This window comes from Hesperophylax consimilis, chromosome 7 (genome assembly GCF_061612785.1).
Source record: "Hesperophylax consimilis isolate HC1 chromosome 7, BYU_Hcon_1.0, whole genome shotgun sequence".
Taxonomy (NCBI): Eukaryota; Metazoa; Arthropoda; class Insecta; order Trichoptera; family Limnephilidae; genus Hesperophylax; species Hesperophylax consimilis.
Window position 1 is genome coordinate 34,907,771 of NC_142842.1, and position 22,967 is coordinate 34,930,737.

At 34.3% G+C, this 22,967-nt stretch overlaps 2 protein-coding genes across 3 annotated transcripts; both read left to right on the top strand.

Moving 5' to 3' along the window:
- The first annotated feature begins 1,267 nt into the window (after positions 1–1,267).
- Positions 1,268–8,576, top strand: LOC149422681 (juvenile hormone esterase-like). The gene is made up of 3 exons (XM_089633444.1): positions 1,268–2,131; positions 5,668–6,941; positions 7,634–8,576. Exons 1-3 carry the CDS (start codon positions 1,931–1,933, stop codon positions 7,815–7,817), a joined length of 1,659 nt encoding a protein of 552 aa, XP_089489570.1. The 5' UTR covers positions 1,268–1,930; the 3' UTR covers positions 7,818–8,576.
- Positions 7,822–22,042, top strand: LOC149422682 (juvenile hormone esterase-like). 2 transcript variants are annotated; one of them, XM_089633446.1, is made up of 3 exons: positions 7,822–8,017; positions 18,069–19,348; positions 20,241–22,042. In XM_089633446.1, the coding sequence occupies exons 1-3, from the start codon at positions 7,967–7,969 to the stop codon at positions 20,374–20,376; spliced, it is 1,467 nt and encodes a 488-aa protein (XP_089489572.1). In that variant the 5' UTR covers positions 7,822–7,966; the 3' UTR covers positions 20,377–22,042. The 2 variants fall into 2 exon arrangements, with proteins under 2 accessions (XP_089489572.1, XP_089489571.1); XM_089633445.1 differs by lacking the exon at positions 7,822–8,017 and adding an exon at positions 12,830–13,085.
- The last annotated feature ends 925 nt before the right edge of the window (positions 22,043–22,967 follow it).

Below are 22,967 nucleotides of genomic sequence, written 5' to 3' on the forward strand. Positions count from 1 at the left end.
AAAATATCTCGGGGTAATAAATTGATGAAAATCTTAAATGGAACCTACATATCAACGGTATCATGGAAAAACTTCTAAGAAATGTGGTAAATAAAAAGGACACGAAAAAAGTGTATTACGCTTTTTGTCATTCTCGTATTAAATATTTAATTATAGGATAAGGATTTGCTGTATCAAAGTATATAAATAACCTGAACACAATTTAAAAAGGAATCATAAATACCACACTGAAAGACCTATGAGAACGCCATCGCGCATCGATTGGAATTTTCAATAGTTTTGATGTATCAAATGTACAACAAATATATGCTAAAAATATACTATTGAAAGTATATTTTTAGCATATACTGAATCTCCTACAATACCGCGTATTCATCACACTACATCAAATCACAATGACATAATAAATATTCCAAGTCATAAAACCACATTCGGGCAAAGAAAGTACATTTATTTTGCGACAAAACTCCACAACATTCTTCCTGCAGATATAAAGCGAATAGAAATTATGAATGATTATAAATCAATAATGAAAATCTGGCTGAAAGAGATTAATGAAAAAAAACTATGAAAAAACATTAAAACGATATAGAAACCAATTAAAATAGAAATGAATAATTTTAGTCCGCCTCAGCACAGGTCACCCTAGTGAGGAGGACTAAGAAATACAATTTACAATACACATATTCACCATCATATTTTGTATGTACAATGTTTAAATAGTCGTTACAATAAAATAAAATATATACATATATTTTTTGCATTTCTCAGAAATCGGATGACATAACAGCAGTTAATATATGAAATAAATGTTTATCGTACTCGACCGATATGTGGCGAGCTTGGTAGATTTGTTGACTCCAGCTCCTGGGAAGCAAGGTTCAATCCTCAGACAAACAAAAAAAATATATCATAAACTTTATTTATTGGTTGATTTTTTATCAAACCTTCAGGTTTTAAAATATTTTTACCTAGAAGTCCCAAAGACCCAGTGAAATTTAATGGAAGTTCTGAATGCTCCCGAGGTATCTAAAATGTGTAAATGTTTCTTATTTTTAAAGTTGTCGTAAAAATATATACCATGTAAGAAACTAGATAAAATTATATTTCAAGTGTTTCTATTTAAAATAAACATTGATATTTCTAAAATTAAATCATAATATCAAAAATGAAAATAACATTTTCACGCGAAACGTCCATAAGTTAGAAATCATTCGATATTTAGAAAACACGTTCATTTTGTGTAGGGAATAAATAAGAAAATTGTCACCTCGCTTTTTATACCTTTTGTACAAAAAAAAATTAAATATTTTTTTTACTTTAAGCTGTCAATGAAAAAATCCAGCCAATTTGTAATCATACGTTTGATATTTTTTGGATTTTATCCATGCAATAATTATTTATCTTTCCAACGACAAAAATATCACATATCTAAGCATTTATAAAAAAGATTAAAAAATCCTTATAATATATGAACGTACGGTCAGATCTGTCCTTCAGAGTCTCTTATGGAATATGATGTTTGTGGCCAGTAATGTCCTTCCGAGGTTTGGAGAACACAACAAATACATTTCGATTTGCATGCAAATGCAAATCTTGGAAATGGAAATTGACTCACTTTCCGGCATCCGATCGAACTGAAATTCGGCATTATCAATTATATCTTTTATCTCCACATTTCTCATAAGATAATAAACATTCATAATTTCGAAGGAAGAATCGACTATAAAGCAAACCAGAAGAAAATATCATTTAAAAAAATCAAATCATTTATCAATCAATTTTGCGATAGCGAACACATTAGGTATAAAAATTTGATAAAGAAAAATAAACTGCCCATTGCTTAGATAGCAGATTAGCTAGATTAGTAAGATATCTATGCTTAAATAAATAATATTATATTCTACAGTCGCATTTGTTCTCTTTAATCATGGCGTCGTTCCGGATAATGTTTGCATTTTTATTAACATTAATTGGTGTTGCTCAGTGCCAGGAAGTGGGGAACCCTCGGGTTGAGATTCTGGAGGGAGTGCTGGAGGGGACCGTGGCGACCTCTAAGGAAGGGAAGGTGTATTACAGCTTCCAGGGGATCCCATATGCAGAGGCTCCTTTGGGGGAACTAAGGTTTCAGGTAACTTTTTGGTGAATGTTGGATCCTTCTTATATTCCCCGATAATGCAATCATCAGATGGCAAGCGGTTTAACTTAGTGGATTATTTAACTTATAACTCCTTGGGCCTAGACAAAATAATATCACGTCATCAAAGTATTTCCGCTAGACATTCAATTTCAAATACATTATGTGTTTCATTTTTTTCAAATTTAAAAATTATGATTTTACAAGCGGATACAATATAGTTTTCGAAATCGTTTACTGATGAGTTTTTTCGTGTAAACTGTAATTATCACTTAACACGAAATTAAAAAACCCAAACTTAAAAAAATATTAAGGTGTTTTTCACTTTTTTTTGGTTTTACATTAATTTAATTATTTAAGAAATTGGCAAACCTTGACCGGGAGAAGTGTTTGGCGGTTTTCTGTTTTATAGAATTATTTCAAATAATACAAAAGCCTCTATGGTAAACTTTTAAATGCAAAGAGGAAGCTTGGTGTTGCTTATCTCTTTCTAAATCTGTTTATATTGTATGTCTGACGATAAAAGAAAACGAGATAGAACCATTGATGTATTGTATATAGATGAGACATGAAGCGAAAAAATCGGTTCCGCTTTTTTACCTCCAACTAACCTCCAACTATCTCAACGCTATAACTAAAACTACCGAATCCGGTCTACGCTCACCACTTGTCGCGTTCTTATAGAACAAGTTTCGACGAGATATTAGTACCCAGTAGCGCCTCTAAGTGTAGCTCAATGGATAGAACGAATTTTATGAGGATATGTCATTTGGTGACGGATGTAGCACTTATGTGACCCGGGTGTATAATATAGATTTCGTAGTTGTAGAACACTAAGGACATAAAAAAGGGAAATATAGATATATATTTTATAATTTTTACAAAAAAACTATGTAAATTAACGGTAAATTTAAAAAAAAGATAAAACTATCTAATTTCAGATTTCTGTTGTACCCACTAACGATGCTTTTTTAATATTTTTGTTTGCGATAAAAAAACGTTACATTATGCATATTATTATATTTTTAGTTTATTGGAAACAACATTACGTATATGTCCATTAGTCTCATTAAACATTTTTTAATGATGAAGGACAGGGAAACCAGGACGTCGACGTTAATAAACCCCCTACAGATCACTCAAGTTGGTTAAACAGTTATGTGTCAACCGTTGAGTGTTGCGTACAGACGACGTGATGGTTGGTTCAATTTCTTCAGTTTCTACTATGGGAAACACAGGCAGCATGCCTCCCACTTTATCAAAAACAACAATTTGCGATCGCTTTATTAGCTTCGCTCTATAACCATTAACGTGACAAGAAAAATATGTAAAAAATGGCTCATGGAACGAAAAATAACATTTATATGATACTACTAAGAATAAAAATTCGTTGCATCCTTTTCAATACATTTAAACTGCCCCAAAATTATCGCAAAAGATCCTGGTATCTCTGGCTTTCAGAGTTCAGGTATCTTGCTTGTAGTACCCACAAGCAACTTATATAATGTAAAAAAACGTCAAAACTTAGCGTTCATTAGTCATGTATTCTCATTATTGAAGTGAAACTTCTTTAGGCGCGTAATGGATTTTCGGGGACGGAGTAAAACCGAGTCAGGATCGACACGAAAATGCGGGTACCCCCACCACCGCTCACCGTTCACTGTCCCTCTCTCACCATATGCGCTTGTTGAGGTGGGGGAGCCGCTCACGAACGTTCTCTCTCTTCTCTTCTTTCCTCTCTCTCAGACACCAGCGAACTGCGCCACGCCAAGCATCAGCTGCTTGGTTAGTATACTGCGTCGTGAGTGTAATACGAGTGAAATACGTAATTGATTGTGGTTCATACGGTTTGGTACAGAATTTCAGTGTTAAAAATGAGTAGTGACGAGATAGAGGTGATGAACACATCATTGTCATTGTAATTTCTTTGTAATTTTTAATTGTAATATTGTTATTTATGTAATATTGTATACTTGTGAATAAATTGAAAATTTTTGGAACTATACATTAATCGAACGTCATTCATCTATAAGAAAATATTAGAAAAAGCAAATCCATGCTTCGTCGTTGAATTATTTAACCTCTAATTTTCAAACTAACCTAAGAGAGAAAATAGAGATGATGAAATGAAAATAGAGAGAGAGGAATACTAGAAGTTTCACTTCTGTCTTGCGTAGGCTTGACACACCCACTTTTTTTTGTTCGTTCAATGTACTCTGACAAACTACGCATGACTACTCTCTAAGCAGTCTGAGTAAAGTTGGTTCAACGATTCAACCGAGCTACAGACGAGTCAACTTGGTTGGTCGATTTGATGGTTGAATGTTGGTTGGATGCTCTGGGGGTACAACCATTCATCTTGATAGCCTCTTCTCCATTCTCATTTCATATACACGGTTCACATCTATCACGGTTCAACTTTACGTTCAACTCGACAAGATTGATACTTGATACAACCGCTCAACCAAATTCAATGGCCTGTAGGGACCATATAATTCTGATATACTAATAAATATTATCGTATAATGAAAATTCAGAAATACACAAAATATTACTGAAACACATCGCGTCTGAGCTCTTTTGATTCTTCGTGACTGAAAATCTAAAAGCTGCCGAGTAGATAAGTCAAATTTGTCAATAATTAAATGTATGATTCGTTACCAGATAGTTGCATACAATTTCGTAAGAATTACGTAACAAGATATTATAAAATCAATCAATTGCCTTTCGATAGATACGATGATATTGATCGTTTACGATTTTTTAAAATATAAATGTATTGAATATCACAGTAAAGTTCTACTACAACTGATATTATTGTTATAGCTGATTGGTAATAATTACGGTCACTTTCACTAATCTAAACTGAGCAAACTCTAAGATAAGAGAAATACCAACTTAGGGAAGGATTACTCAATCCCATGTTTTGAACACAGTCAAAAGTATAATTTAACAAGTAGGGTTTCAGTTACGACCAATGTTCCTGAAATATTCTGTTTGTGCTGCCCAGTTTCTAATCTTTTTAATGATCATTTACATAATATAATGCACCCTCCGGGTATCATTACACATTAAACAGGGTGAATCAGCACGTACCCGACAGACTTTAATCCATCACCAATCCTTTAATATCTCAGAGATTTTCTGAGCATATTTAGAGTAAAAAAATGTGGAATTTGCTGCCCAAGGACATAATTTTCAATAAAAAAATTCCATCACACGTCGCTACTGGGTATCACTTGATACGCACTCCGTCTCGTTTCAGCAGACCGTAAAGACGAGACAGAGCGCATTGATCATGATGATTATTCAGATGATTCCTTGCGGCATGTGGGAGGGTGATCAGTGGCGACGTGTGATAGAAACATTTTTTATTTGAAAAAAATATCATCAAACATGAAAATTACCTCTACATTTTTTACTCCAAATATGTTCAGGAATCGCTGGATAAAGACGGCCGGGTACGGGCTTGTTCAACCTCTATTTTATGTTTGTAGTGCTTAATTATAAATTATTTGTATTTTTTCAAGCCTCCAGTGCCAAAGAAGCCCTGGTTTGGAGTCCGCAACGCTACCCAGGAGGGGGAGATATGCTCCCAGATTGACATATTCACCAACATCTTCCTCGGTGCGGAGGACTGTTTGTTCCTCAACGTCCACACACCAACACTGCCTCGAGACGAAGAGGACAAACTTCTGCCAGTCATGCTCTACATACATGGTGGCGGCTTCATCGTAGGCGGAGGGAGTTCCGACACGTTCAGTCCGGACTTTATTGTTGCCAAGGATACGATTTTAATCACCATTAATTACAGGCTTGGAGCACCTGGATTCTTAAGTCTGGATACTCCAGCAGCCCCTGGCAATGTTGGTCTCCGCGACCAGAACCTCGCTTTGAAGTGGGTGCAAAAAAACATTCGTGCCTTCAATGGCGATCCGGATAACGTCACAATCTTCGGTATAAGCGCTGGTTCAGCATCCGTCGACTATCATTTATTATCTCCCATGTCTAAAGGACTATTCCACAAGGCCATATTACATTCTGGTACTTCTTTGAGTCCATGGGCTAGAACAAGAAATCCTAAAAAGTTATTAAACAGCTTACTTAATTCATTGGAAATCACCACTGACGATCCAGATCAATTACTCAGAGACTTACAGAATGTTGACGCAGAAAAACTTGTGACTTTTGCCTTTGCTGCTTTGGACGATGAAGATATTAAAAATGGGGAATCGTACGCTTTCGTGCCAATTGTAGAGAAAATTCTACCCGGAGTAGAAGCTTTCTTAAATGAGGACCCGATGGATCTCTTGATTTCTGGTCAGTACAATCAGGTGCCTACAATAACTGGATTCGTTGAAAACGAAGGCGGTTTATTCAAGATGACTTATGGAGAAAATATAGAAAACCTATATCGAAGAGAGTTTATCGATTACTTGCCTTCTAGTTTCGAAGTGGACAGAGTTGAATTCGATCTCAGAATGAGGGAAACATACAATCAGACCGACGTCATCGAAGCTGTGGACGCGTTCCTGTCTGATGTATGCTTCTTGGGAGGAATCACTCAATCTTTGAGGAACCGATTGGGGAACAACACGGATAATTATATTTACATGTTTGCGTATGATGGCACTATAAACTTCATGAAAACATTACTCCAAATTGAAGGTAAAGGAGCATACCACAGCGATGATTCTACGTATTTGGCCGATTCAATCACTATTAGCCATATAATTCCTACAGCCCAGGACTCCCTCGTCAGAAGTCGTATGGTGCAGATGTGGACAGATTTTGCGAAGACAGGGTAAGAAAATTAACACACGTTGGTCATTATTCATTTGATAGAGGACTGAATGTTGTAGTAATTACTAAAAAGTTATCAAATGTAGCGGAGGAAGAAATTTATGAAAGAATTATGATACAATCTCTGATGTATGGTTGGGCATGGATCTGAAAGATGAAGGATGAATGTTGACTGATTGCAGTAGAAATCAGAAGCCTGAGATATATTAGTTAATATTTACGGAGATCTTATTAACGTGGAGATACGAAAAGGATACACGGACTATGAAAGAGAAATAAAACGGACCCTTGGATGGCTTGGACATGCAGAAAAGGTGGAGAAAGTGCATAGAAGATAAGTTGGGGTTGCTTCCATTCCAATTGACACGATCAAGTGAATCAAATACATGAGTCGGGTCAAGATTCGCTATATCAGAAAAGTAAACATGTGTGAGACGATGCTTTTTTTATGGAAGAAACATCTTGTGTCTATCTTCATCGCCTACTCCTGCGGAGAAATTACGTGATGGTTAGTTTGTTATAAATAAAGTAACAATGATCACAATCGACGCCCGAAATCCGCAATTCTCATAACTCAAAAGTAAATTGGATTGGGGAATCTTTTTTTCTAGGCGTATTATAGGATAATTTTTGTACTGGTATTACAATTAGTAGATATTTTAGATTTTTCTAATTATATTCCTTCTTTTCCAGTAATCCCACCCCGGAGCTGTCAGACCTAATCAAGGAAAAGTGGCTGCCCTCAGGACCTGACCAGTTGATCATCTTGAAGATTCAGGAAGAACTGTCCACAAGTGACTTCCCTTTCTCCGAGAGAATGGACCTGTGGAAGAGTCTGTACGACGCTTCGGCGAATTCTCAACATAATTTGACATAAATATATAACAATCGGGTCAAATTAATACCAGCTATTTCCTACTGAAATGTACTGAAACAGTAAAGTGTGTAAAAATATTAGTACAACGTACAGTCTGACATAATAGTAGGCAGACATTGATTGCTCTGCGATCGTTTAGAAGGTTTTAAATGGCAATACAAAGATGGCTACTTCAACGAAAAAGTGTTCAGAAATCAGTGGTACTTATCATAAATTAGTTGTACTTATCATTATATTCTAAAAATATTTGAATATTTATTACTTTGAAAGGCAGATAAATAGATATTTGAAGAAAAAAATGTATTTTTTAAATGTATGTATTAAATTAGCCATTTAATCAAAATTTATCAAAACCTATTTAACACAACAAAGTTATAAATTAAATTATCTATCTAAAGAGATTGAAGAAGAAAATAATAAATCCAAATGAAATGCGACACAGGATAAGACAAATATGTGAACGATAAAAAAATACGTTGAGAATATAATTACCTTATCCTATTAAATTAATGAAATGTCCATTAAAAAATTACAATTCAATTAAATAATTTTTATTATTATAGACAAATAGTTGACTCAATTTAGGGCCACGTTCATCATTTTCCACTAAATAATTTTATGAATACATTAAAACGTTGTTGATTGGTTTTCAGGTACTTAGTTCCATGTATGTTTCCCTATTTGATTAATAAAAGGTTGTCATTAGGTTGTCGTTACCCGGTAAAGCGTAAACACAATAGCGGGACCCATACATACACTTCGGACTGAAGATCACACCTACACTTCGGTCTTCGTTCCAATGCGTGCTCCAAACTTATAAGGCCATTCGTACATGGAGATACTTTAAAGCGACTCAAGTTTTGTGGGCGAAGCATGCGCGTCGCCCGTGGGTTTCCACCGTACTATTATGCATCAGTTGTACGCTACTTAATAAGGTGGAGCGGTCTAGTATGGAGAATTTTTTTTTTCATAATATAGAATTCGACATACGCGGGATTGGTGCTCCGTTATGTACTTATCTTAAATAAAAAATATAAAAAATATTTATTTATAATTACGACATCGCCACAACTTTGAATTTTTGATAAAAACACTGAAAACACCAATAATGTTCTCCCGATTCTTAGAAATGCTTATAATTATGTTAAAAAAAATGAGTGTTTATTTATTACCTATGATATAATTACATTATTATTTTATAATAAAATTATAAAGTAGGACTGTAGGAACAGTTAAACTATTCCCACACAGCAACGAATCCTTCTACCCCAAACGCGTATCAAACAGAGTGAAGTGTATCGCGTATCATCTTGGCGAAGTTTCCGATCCGCTAGACATTATCTAGTAGATCGGGGTACTGACGCTATTCCTTCTTGTAGTTTAAACTTTAGACTCTCAAAAAAAATGTGCTTCGTCTTTAATTCCTCAAGAAATAATGCAAAGTGAAGCACAACCAAATAATTCTCACCATGAGGTGAAAGACTTCCCTGTTGTGGCCAGAACACTAGAGAGATATTGTATTTCAGATCGAGCAGGAGCTGCAATTGTTTTCGCTGTATTACAAGATGTTGGCTAAATTTTACAGAACGATACATCTCGCGTTGTGGATAGGAGTAAAATTCGTCGAGCTCGAATGGAGAAAAGAACTGCCCTTACTAGTAAGCCGTTAGTAATCGATTCCAATCAATTTGGTTTATACTTCGACGGACGGAAGGACAAAACTTGGAGAAAAGCATGGAGGACAACCGGCGAAAAATAATAACTGAAGAACATGTTAGTTTAGTAAAAGAACCAGGTAGCGAGTACATGGGACAAATTTCATTAAAAACCGGAAAATCTGAAGCAATAAGTAATGGAATTATTTCATTACTGTCTTCGAAAGATATTGCTTTGGAAAAAATTGTTGCAATTGGATGCGACGGAACTGCAGTTAATACGGGGTATAAAGGAGGTGTTATTCGGCACCTTGAATCACATCTCAAACGGCCTTTACAGTGGATTGTCTGTCAATTACAAGCAAACGAACTCATTTTGCGACATCTCTTTGAGAACATCGACGGAACCACGACTGGACCGCAAAGTTTCACTGGAATTATTGGTAAATCTTTAAATAAGTGTGAACAACTTCCTGTCGTGAAATTTAAAATCATTCAATGTTCATTACCAAGTATCAAATACACAGGATTTAAGTACAGATCAGCTGTATCTACTGAAAATGTGTAAAACTATTGACTCCGGATTCTGCAATGAAAATTTATCAAAAACAAATCCCGGTAAAATTGTACAATCCAGGTGGCTCACTACAGCGAATCGGATTCTTCGGCTTTACATTTCTACCCTAAAACCATACAAAAATATGGTAACTTTAACGACATTTGTATTAACAGTTTACGCACCTATGTGGTTCAACATTAAGACCAAACCATTATGTCTTTCCGGTGCAAGGCATTTACACGAAACAATAGTGCTTTCACGGTATTTGCCTAGTGATTTAAAAGATATTATTGATCCAGTAATCCAGCGTAATGGCTTTTTTGGGCATCACGAAAATATATTGTTAGCCATGTTAAACGACAACCGAAAATACGTAAGAGAGTTGGCGTTGAGAAGAATATTGAAAGCTCGGCAAATGAAAATGCAATCAGACTTTATTCGTACCTTCAAAGTGCCTATTTGGTGCCTTTCAAATTCATGTTATAAAGTGGGAAAATATAACCGAGCCGCCACTAACCAAATTTGTAAGTGACGAGACAATTTTACCAGCCATTACCGATCACACAATAATTGAGGATGTCATACTACCAATGATAAAGAATTTTCCTTGCCACACTTAAGCTACAGAGAGATGTGTGAAAATTGTAACAGAAGCCTCAGCCGTTGTTTGTGGACCCTTGAGGCGAGATGGATTAATAAAAACAAGGTTAGAGTCACGACACCTTATGCCTATTTTTAACACCAAAATGCAGTACCGTTCATAATAACTTTTGTAATTTTCAAGTTTTTCAGTGCGGTAAATAATATATGTACATCTTTTATTTCCACTATTTGTTCCATTCTAACAATCTACGAATGTATTGTCTGTAAAATAAATGGTAAAATACAAATTTTATGTGTGTTTTATTTCGCGTACATGAGTTATAAATACTTAGGTAAAATCGTGAAAATGATAAAATATAAAGCTTTGGCGATGTCCGGGTATTGTGAATATATTTTTTTTAATTATTTTTGTTGTAATTGTTAATATATGGAGCATCTTTCCCAACTATGTCGATTTCGAAATTCTCAAAAAAAAAGTTTCACTCCACCTTACTACTTAACTGACAGTTCTGATGGTGTTCGAGCATGATTTGAATATTAAATTTGTTCTAGAGGTATTAAAATATTTATGGTTATAACGATAAGTTACTGGAATATATAAGAATGGATTAAGCGGAGAAGATGTGGATTAGGGAAGGAAATAAAGTTAGTTTGACATTATTCTAATATAGTTTCTTGGCCTTACAATAAATGTTTGTTTCGATGCATGGGTGAACCAAAATCATCTTTTATATCGTTTTTTTTATGTTTATAATAAAGATAGAAACGAACAATATTGTCTTCGTCACTCGAGTCACTTGAAAATGTGTTAAATCTTGTAATTGTATTTAAATTTTGTTTTAAGTTAATTATTTTCCTTGATTTTTATATAAATATGTCTTGTTTCGTCGCCGTCAAAACTTTTAAAACACAAGTGCAGCCGTGGATCAATATGATTTCAAGTGACTCTAGCGACGAAGACAATAATATTGTTCTTCTTTATATTTACAAGCATAAAAACGAAAAAAAGATTTTAATTCCCATATAATAAAATAAATGTAGGGCAACAAAATAAATAAATTGTAGGAATAATGAACTGTGAGAATGATGGCAAATTGACTTTTATTTCCAACCTCAATCCACGCCTTCCGGTAAATTATAGTCATATAAATATGAATATTTTCCTACCTCCAGAACAGATTTAACATTCAGACCTTGTTTGGACGTCATTTCTGTTAAACAAGTAGTGCATGTGCAATGTGCGAATGTAACTTTCGTAGCGTGCTACCAGCACTGTTAGTCACGTGCAACTAAAATAAAACCCGTAATCTATGCGTCACGTTGTATACGAAAATAAAACTGCAGTCGCTTGTAAGTATATCCGTGTACGAATAGCCTAAAGCCAGCGCCACACTTGACGGAAAAGATCCGCGACGGAACGCCAATACATGTAATTGCATATAAATTACAAATAGCGGGCACACTACGCGGAAGATCGGTCGTTCCGTCGCGGACGATCGGTCGCTCCGTGGCGGACCGCCGACTCTCGCGTCTGCTCCGTCCTCCGCGCACCGATCTTCCGTCGGCGGAAGATCGGCAACGTCGCATTCCAAGTATTTGTATGCATCGCGCCAGATTCGGCGGATAACACGCGGCGACGACGAACGCACAGAATGTTCGACACTGAACGATTTATTATCGAAGTGCAAAATAGAGTTTGCCTTTGGGACTCTAGAGATATAGCCGTTCTAAGTTTTGTATTTTGCTTGGTAATATAGTCCTTCGTTAAATTCAGCAATACATCAAATGATTGTATGGACATTCGATAATATTCGAATGCTTTATCTGGATAATGTCTTAGTTGCATATACAAGGTATGAAATTGCCCAATTTCTAGTCGAAAAGTATTTATGGGATGAACCCAATATTTACGCTTTCTTTTTCTTTCTTCTTCTAATGCCTCATAAATAGCTATCACTTCTATCGGATCCATTACGATCACACCGTATAAGCGTTGGTTGATAATCCGCCACTGAATATTCAGTGTGGCTGCAATGTATGGTAACGGATTGACTCCCGCGGAAGTTACGCGACGGGATTTCCGTCAAGTGTGGCGCTGGCCTAACGATTCGGCCCGCGCGCCGGTCGATGCGGTGTTTCCGCGGGCCGTTCGGCGGACGCTTTGGATATGGATAAGAAATAGCATTCTGGCCTTCAAATCAAGTTAGTTCAGTTTAAACCTTCTCTGCTGTCACTTGTGCTGCTATCTGTCGCTGCTCGTCTATCGACAAATAACTAAACTGTCATTCCGTTGACCAGTGACTAGACAATCTAGACATGGCAAACCCTCGGGTCAAGGTGCTGGAAGGAGAGCTTGAAGGGACAGTGGCAAACTCTGTGGAAGGGAGTCAGATCTATAGCTTCCAGGGAATTCCTTACGCAGAGGCTCCTCTGGGGGAACTCAGGTTCAAGGTAAATTAGCAGTTCTTAAATATTGTGTTTACTAAATCCTTTATAATTTATTTAGACAATTCGTAAGGCCTTCCACCATCTTTTTTCTATTTTCCTGTCAGAAAAAAAAACTGTTTGATATCTCATATTTTTGTTCTCAAAGATAACAATAATTAAAGGTTCGAAATATAAAATTGTTTCTCTGGAGAATAGTTCAACCATTCAATGTTTTTCCTGTAATTAATAAATTGTACCAGCTTGTTTGATCAGTGGATTATTTATGTTGCAAATGAATGTGGGCATAAAAGATTTTTGAATGATACTTTTTGTAACGTTGTCATAAAATTGAACAGGTTTTTGGCAGCAAACAAGCATTTTAATATAATATAGCTAGTCACCTATGTTCGTTTATTTTATAAAGTAGGAATTAGATGCGCATGTCAGTCTTGTCACGTATCATCATGATTCGCAAAAAATTGAAACGTTTAAACATAAACACCTCGCTGTAATCATCCAATTACGCAAGAGATATAAGATAATTCCTTTTTAAGTGTTTTATTGTGTGGCCAGTATTAAACGAATAATTAAATTAAAACTACTTAAATTTATAATGTGTCTTTTAGCACATTGGCAAAATGAAAGTTTGTGTCATTTAAGGCAGCATAATCTATTGAAAAATACAATAACTAGTCAGTTCAGATAAATTGTTAGCTAAATTCATTGAGGTATATGTATATGTAGCTAACATTGGTGTTCGAAGTATGAGCCACAAATATCGGTTAATTGTCCGCTCTGATGTACCACGGGCTTTAGTCGGTTACAAGCACTCGCCAAGAACAGGTCTCCGGCGATAACTTCAAAATGCCGACATGCACGCTGAGGTATTGTACAAATCGTAAGGGAAAAGATGAGGAAAGCAATGGTATAACCTCTCATCGGTAAATAGGGATTTTTTATGTTAAAAAACTAAAGGAACATTTTAAGAAAATGCTCCGGGCCGTGGCTGAGTTCGTTCGCGATCGGAAGGATTCGGGTGACATCGACAGCCGCCACACCTCCCTTCCTACTTCTCTAACAGGAACAATATTTTACAAGAAATGTAGACCCCATTTATGTAACTTAATGGCTAAATCATGCTTGTCATCTGCACCATGGCGTGTTACAGATGATTTCCTGATTCAGACTACTATCCGAATATGTACCTATAAATCAACGAACATTATTACTGATTACAGTGATTACTCACTGCATTACTTTTATCATAATCGAAAAATCCGCCGTTTGCATGCGACAGAAAATCTATCACTAAAGATAATATTTTTTTGTGAGAATAATTTTATTTGGTACATAAATAGAATCGTTATATTATATTTTTTAAATTTCCTATTTTTACGAAATATGTACGTAGGATTAATATCCTAAACAAACACCAGTTTAACTACCTTTCGCTTTAAGTATATGTATGTACCTTTTTTACCAAATTTTTTACTGTCTTAAAACGGGAACTACCTACTCCTAGTTGGACAATCAAAACATTTCACTTATGTATAAAATGTGTATTATCCTGTACTAAACATATTAAAAAAAACATATACGCAAGCATTAATCAAATGAGAGCAGCTAATTTGGATTCCAATAAAAAAGAGACTTAATATGTAAATATTTGTGCATAAAGTCATGAACAACCAAATGCAAAAATTTTTTAAGGATGGAATTGTTTTTAGAGATGTTCATAATTACAAAAACAGAAATGTAAATAGAATTAGATTGCCAGATACATATGATGAAATCAAAATCACGGAACTGCCTAATGTAAAAAGGACTAAAGATGAATGATGAAATAATAAACATAGTACATTGAAAAAATTAAAATTTGCGCGTATAGAAATTCCGGTGGTGACATATTGTGTGAGATTAGATACAAAAAATTGTTATTGTTTGAATATTTGGTATCTCTTGTTTGCAAATGGCGGATTTTTTCCTTATGATAACAATATTGAAGTGTGCAAGTAATCATTAATCATACCAAAAGCGAATTGTAATATTATAACGTTCGTTGTTTGGGGGCATGTAAAGATACTTATTTGGATAATTGTAGTGTACATCAATAAATCATCTGTCCCGTGAGTACGGATGATAAGTGTATTATTTATTATATTTAATTATTTGAAAAATCAGAGAATAATCCGGTCGCATTTAGGACTTGAATCCCGGACCTACGCCTTGTCGGTGCGGTTCTCTTTCAACTGAGCTAATTGGACTCTATTCCCTTCTTTTTTGTTGTTTGTTTTTGGGGTGTTATGCCGTGTTGCGCTAACTCCTTCTTTAGCCGACGTTTCGGAAAGCGTTGCAGTGTCCATCATCAGGGCAGATCCGGTAGATACGAAGATGTGTCACACATAGCGCAACACGGCATAACACCCCAAAAACAAACAACAAAAATGCTTTTGGCCGTGAAAATCTAAAAACTTATCTATTCCCTTCGGTCATATTCAACTGTATTATAAGAAAATAAGAACTACCAACATTATCTAACAGCTAAAATATATAACCAAATTAGAAACGGTATAATCCCGGCTGTGAACATTATAATGAATTCAATAAAATAGTTGGTAATATAAAAAAAGAAAGAAACAGTTTAATAAATTGAATTGAAAAAAAAAAAACATTTTTTGCTTATTTGATATAAATGTACGATATACTAAAGTAATTATTGACTAATTAGACAAGATTAACATCAAACTATTTCTACCACTACCATAAAACCTAGGTTGATGTGGGTTACAGTAGTTACGGCCGTTGTTCCCAACTTTTAGATCGATCAATCTGAGGCTTCAATCAGCCAAGCCATTTATTCAGTAACGCTCTATTCGCCTGTTTCCAAACATCTTTATCGTTGATAATCTTAAGTGGCCCCACACACTTTCATAGACAATAAAATGACATCAAAGTAAAAACTTTTAATGTTAAATTAATATTGATCAGTTAATATTATACACATTATAAATACAGATAACTTTTACGATAAGATATGTATAACGGCACTTACAGATAAGTGCCGTTATACATAAACCGACTTTCTAATGCATGTAAATATATTAAAAATAAATCATTACCTTGACTTTTACAATGCTGCGAAAGCGCGAAAATACATTAATACAAAGATGTTTCTCCTCCGTGTGTTAACATGAAACTAAGAAATTTGTACAAAATAAAAACCAAAAAGTAACAAGAACTGCACGCAGATCGAAAAAATTAATATTATGGAGTTTACAACATCATCAGGCATTCGAAGCGGAATTTTTGACAGTCGAAAACGGTTTAAGAAATCATTACCATTCAATGTGTCAAATTAATATTCGTCAATATTCTTAGACTAGAAAACCTAAAAAGAGTGTACTATGCGATTGTTCAATCTATATTACAATATGGTATTATTGGTTGGGGAGGAACATATAATAAAATTTTGAATCCACTTAAAGTAGTTCAAAGATTGGTAATCAAAGTAATCTTGAAAAAACCGTCAAAATTTTCTACCGAAATTCTTTTTACAATTTTTAAAGTACCTACAGTAGACAAAATGTATCAAAAATATTCAATACTTCAAATTTACAAAGAAATACAGTCAAATACTCATAACTTGCAATTCAATACATCAGCAAGATACCAGAAAACTATTAAAATCCCAAAATTTAACACTAAGCTCATTCAAAATACCTATCTTTATCTAGGCATAATTTATTTTAATAACCTTCCACTAAATTTTAAAAATATCGAAAATATTCAGGAATTTCACCTTAAATTAAAAAATTACCTTAAACTATTATAAGTCCAAAATACGTTCACTACTTACATCTAGAAGTAATATTGTTTAAATCTTGTGTTGTTTCTTAATAATTTATTCACCTTAATAATAACATGTACATAATTGAACTAGAATTCCCTCACCAAACACAAGAGCATTGTCTCTTTATGGTGAGGAAAGGCTACTTTAATTTCTATTGTTTTATATCTTGTTTATATCCTGTATACTTATCTATGTAAAAATATATTTTTTTCAAATATTAAATTAAAAAAAAAAAAAAAAAAAAAATGTTTGGCTGTCGCCGCCTGTGTAATTCGATATTATCGTGCATTACGTTCGTCCACTCTGCAATATAATTTTTGACTTTATGTCCGGGTTAAATCTTCCCCGCAGGAAAAAATAAACCTTCCACACACTTTTCCACAAATGATCATCTGGTCAATCCACATTATGCAAGTGCATTATATAAGCATAATAAATACAAAACAATACAAGAACAACACGTCAACTCACCAGAGATCAAATGGGAAAATAATTCACAGACTCCAGATATTTTAATTTCAGAGGGTTCGGCTCAGAAGAACTTCTAACTGGACCTATAAATCCTGGTGATACCTCTGTAAATAAATTTCATATTAAGGGATAATTTTAATAAATAATTTTTATTTATTTAATATTATCATTAATATCTTCATCTTCATTGACCAATATTTGATAGTAAAAAATAATAATAAAATTGGCAATACCTACACAATACGAAAAAAAAATGCGTGAACCAAATGACGTTCGAAATTTGGCTGTCATATTTCACTCAGTTGACATCTTTTATAACTAACCCTTTTACTGAGCCAGAGGTTAATCCAGCTGTTTGGTTCCTCTAGCTTGATAGGAGAGTTGCATTAGGAAGAGAATAATTGTGCAACATTTATTCAACAGTTGATCAGTAGGATTCGAAACTTTTTTGGAAACATTTGGATGATTTTTTTTTCGGATAACAAAAAACTATTTGGGATGAAGTTTAAATTCCGTCAAAAAGTGTATTGTATGTTTTAATAAATAATGTGATTGAATCAAAAAGAATACTTTCATTTACACGAATTAGACTTACTTTTTCTTACATACTTACGTAAATCAAAGTCAAAATCCGTTGTAAGTAAAATCTAACAAAATATTAATTATTGCTGTTTATTTTATTAAAGGCGCCGGTGCCAAAGAAGCCCTGGTCTGGAGTCCACAACGCCACTAAGGAGGGCGAAGTCAGCGTACAGCTCGATAAGATCAATAGCATCGTCGCTGGTTCCGAGGACTGCCTGTTCCTGAACGTCTACACACCGAGTCTTCCCCTCGAGGGAGACAAGGACAAGCTCCTGCCCGTCATGTTCTACATCCACGGAGGAGGCTTTGTTAACGGCTCTGGAGGCAGGGACTGGTTCAGCCCGGACTACATCGTTGCCAAAAATACCATCTTAGTGACTATTAATTACCGCCTTGGAGGTTTTGGCTTCTTGTGCATGGACACTCCAGAAGCCACTGGCAATGCCGGCCTCAGAGATCAGAACCTCGCCATGAAGTGGGTGCAGAAGAACATCCACGCTTTCAATGGAAATCCAGATAATGTCACCATATTTGGTATAAGCGCAGGTTCAGCGTCTGTTGAGTATCATTTACTATCTCCCATGTCCAAAGGACTGTTCCAAAAAGCCATATTACAATCTGGTTCCACTTTGAACCCTTGGGCTAGATCTAGAAATCCTAAAAAGCTAGTTGCAAATCTTGCAACAAAATTAGAAATCACCACTGAAGATCCTGAGCAATTGATCAAGGACTTGCAAAATGTTGACACAGAGAAGTTCGTGAGATCCGCGTTCGCTGCAATAGATGAGGAACATGTACAAAATGGAGAAATATTTGGATTTACACCTGTTGTGGAGAAAATTTTTCCCGGAGTGGAATCATTCTTAAATGAAGAACCGTTGGAACTGTTGAGAACTGGAAACTTCAACAAGGTTCCCACCATAACTGGATTCGTTGAAAATGAAGGCGGCTTATTGAAGATGCTTTATGAGAAGAGTGCTGAAAATATTTTGCAAAGGAAGTATATCGATTATTTCCCATCTCATTTCCAAGTAGACAGAGATCTATTCGCTGAAAAGTTAAGAGAAACATACAATCAGAAAGACGAAATAGAAGCCGCGGATGCATTCTTGTCTGACCTGTGTTTCGTGTCAGGAATCAAAGAATCACTACTCAACCGTCTGAAAAATAATGACGCCGATCATTATATTTACTTGTTTGCATACACAGGCGCTATAAATTTTGTCAAAGCGTTATTCAAGATCGATAATAAACAAGCCTACCATGGAGACGACACCACATTTCTAGCAGATTGCATTTATACCAAACATATAAAGCCTACAGAGAAAGACCTCATAGTTAGAGATCGGATGGTGCAGATGTGGACAAATTTCGCACGGACAGGGTAAGAATATAATTATTTATTGCACATTCAAAGTTCTTATTGACTCTTCAATGTTAGTCAGGAGAAGGAGTAGTAATCCAAGCGAACTTCGTACTCAAATATTATAATCTTTATCGTAATAATATGTAGTTGCAAACTAAATATGTTCATATCATTAAAGAAGTAGATAATACTAATAAATCTAAATGAAACATGAAACAGAACAAGATACAGAAAAATAAAAAGTTAACGGTCTCAACTGGGAATCGTAACCAGGGTTCTCTGTCTTATTCTGGTTTTTGTCAATATCATCTTTAAATTCCGAATTGGCAATATCATCTTTCAACAATTTTTTCCCATTTATTTTTCTGTTTTGTTCTTTCATGCTTCATGCTCGCTTAGATTTATTAGTATTATCTTATTTTTCAATATATTACATTGATGGGTATAACAATCAAAAGTTATTAAAAGAAAAGTTATTCCAACAAAAATTAAATATTTTTATGTCAAAATATGTGCGTGATATTATATGCCCGCTGTAGAAACAACAATTACCTAAAAATTTTGCAATAAAATTCCGGAACATAAGATAAGTTGCTCTCTGGGCCAAGTTTGTAGTCGCTAGTTCCAAACCCAGAGGTCGAATTTCTGTGCACCCCTCTCGTCCCCACTTTATTTAGTCTGAAAACATTCCCTTTAGTGGGAAGAGTGTAGAACTTTAGTGTCCGTAGCTGCGTGAAGTTGTGAAATGTTTCAATGAAATTGATCACAAAAAACGAACCAAATATAAGATATACTATCAATTTGAATAGAATTTTTTAAATATTTCAGATGGCCCATTGTTTGAATCTTAGTGGATGCACATATTTGCTCCAAGGTTTGCATGGTTTTAGTAAAATGATTTGCTTTCCAGAAATCCCACCCCGGAGTGGCTGCCATCAGCACGTGACCAGATGACTCTACTGAAGATCGAGGAAGAACTGTCCATGGGCGAGTTCCCTTTCTCCGAGAGGATGGCCCTTTGGGAGACTCTGTACAATACCACATAAAAAATAACCAAGTTATCTGTAATTGTTAGTTATTACATTTATATAAATTATTTCCCATTGCAATATAAATTTGTGTGTGATAAAAAAATTGTATTATGCACAGAGCGTATGATTGTATTGTGTGTTTTTATATGCACACGTTTCGTTATTTATATTTCGTTTTCTATGAAAAAAACATCAAATCGATGATTTAGATTAAATCAATGTATGTCCAATTTTGTTAAAACATGAGTTAAGTACTGAAACGTACAAAAGATGGCGTATATTTTCATAGGTTCAAATATTGCATCTCCTAAACCTACCGTCCCAAAGATATACGCATATTAAAATATATTGTAAAGCAATGTAAAGGGCTCATATACTGTCTCTGCCTTACCAATAATATGTTTCTATATGCTAAATGAAAGTCCGTGACAAAATATTGTATTTAAATAAAATACAGATACTATAATATGTAACTATATACTTATACTGTTTCCAGGTTTGCAGATCTTCAAAATTTTCTCAATATCATGTTTTAGGGAGATACAATATTTAACTCCTAGCCATCGAATTTAAGGATTTTTTTACAATCTCCCCCCGTTTGTGGCTCATCGCTTTAGTTTCCACCAAATGAGGAAAATATAACTTATCTTACCCTTTATTTTAAAGTTTATATGATAATAAGCTGTACCTACCCGTAGTTGTTATAGATATGCACAAATTTATAATCTTGTGGTAAAATTATTCTACATAATTTTTTTGCTCTCTTGCTCAGTTAATTTCTGAAATCTTTATTACAATAACTATTAACCTACTTTATATATGTTTTGTTGTTGTTGTTTGATTTGAACCTTTCGACCCAGGAACTGGAGTTAACAACTCTACATAAATTTATTTCATATGTAAACTGCTGTAATTTCATCCGATTTCAAAAACATGCATACATATCCGCGTATGTGTAAGTGATTTCCACCAAAATTTGATAGAATGCATTGTCATCAACAACGAGTCTATTTGCCGAGTTTCAGCTTGATCAGATATCGGAAAGATGGTTAATTTTCGCTTCCAAGATATGCATTTATTCAATCCAGAAAAAATGGAAATTCAAATAAGTGTATTTAAAAATGTTTCAAATATGATATATATATTATATTTAAAAAAATGAATCTTTATATATTGCATCTTAGATTAATAAATACAACGTAAAACATACAAAGATAGCTACATGATCCTATTTTTAGAAAAAAATCACCACGTAAACGTAAGGGCAGATGAAGTTAACTATCCTTGAAAAATTACGTAATACCCATTACCTAATTGTTTAAAATAATATACTAATTTCGATTGTCTGTTTTGTGAACTCATATGCTATTAATTTTAGTATCTCTTTCAAAATTGGAACTAATAGTGTGAAAATTTCATACGAGCGGTAATGTACCTATCTATTATATTTTCATAATTGGAACTCAGACCATCCTATGATTTTTCACTGGGCCGCGCAGAATTACACAATTACACTAACAGAAAATTAGTTAAATTGAAACTAATTTGTCAAGAATTGGGACCATCCTAAAATACGTTTTATGTTTTGATTGGTACCGTTGTGTGTACATGTGTACGTTTTAAAACAATAAATGTTTATGCAATTGTTTAGGTTTTTAAGTATTGAAAAAAAATAAATTCAATAAACACCAATATGTTTTATTTACTAAATAAATTAAAAAAAGGTGAGTGATTCTTAAACATTCCAGGAGCACATAATGCCGGAGAGGTATGAAAAGTTTTTTTTGTAGACTGTCACTAACACTCGATTAATATTTATGAACAATCTACCAGGAGCACAAGAATTTAAAGATGTATGATGATTTAAGAATATTGAAAACATACGCCTGGTGTACTTCACTCATGCAATACTCATAACACCAGAGCTATGTACAATGCAGAATCGTATTTTGGCGTCTAATTGATAAAGGAGTTTAATTGCTAACCATTCAAGTTGTATTTTTTGCGGAATCTGTTCTCGACAGGCGCTAAGCTCTATTTTCAGAGCTTTGAGCTAAGAAGCAAAGTTGTTAATTTGTATGAAGTATCAGCCTTATCAACACGACCACAAAGTTCAGGTGAACAGTCGACGAATTAAACGCGACGTTCTTTATAATCTACGTGTTCACAGATGGCGTTAATTGATTTTTTAAAATTTAAATACATTTTTTTAAAGTTATGCTTTCCAATATTAACACGATTTTTTTGTCCGTGTAAATACTCAATTCCTTCAAGAAAGGCATACAAATAAAATATCGTATAGGTGGTTCTTTCCAATATTGTATTTGTATGCCTAACTTGAAAGAATTGAGTTCTTATACGGACAAATCTATTTATTCATATTCATATTGCGTGTATACTTGATCGAATAAAATATAACTTGCAAAAAGCGTATTTTAATAAATAAAATATTTAATTAACGTAACCTATAGACACAAAGATAAAAATGAACGTCTCGTTTAACCTTAAATGAACGAAGCCTTCGAGGAAGTTAACTTTTATAAAATCTACTACGAGCACCATGCCGAAGAGGTATGGAGTTTAACTAATAACAAGATTATCGAATT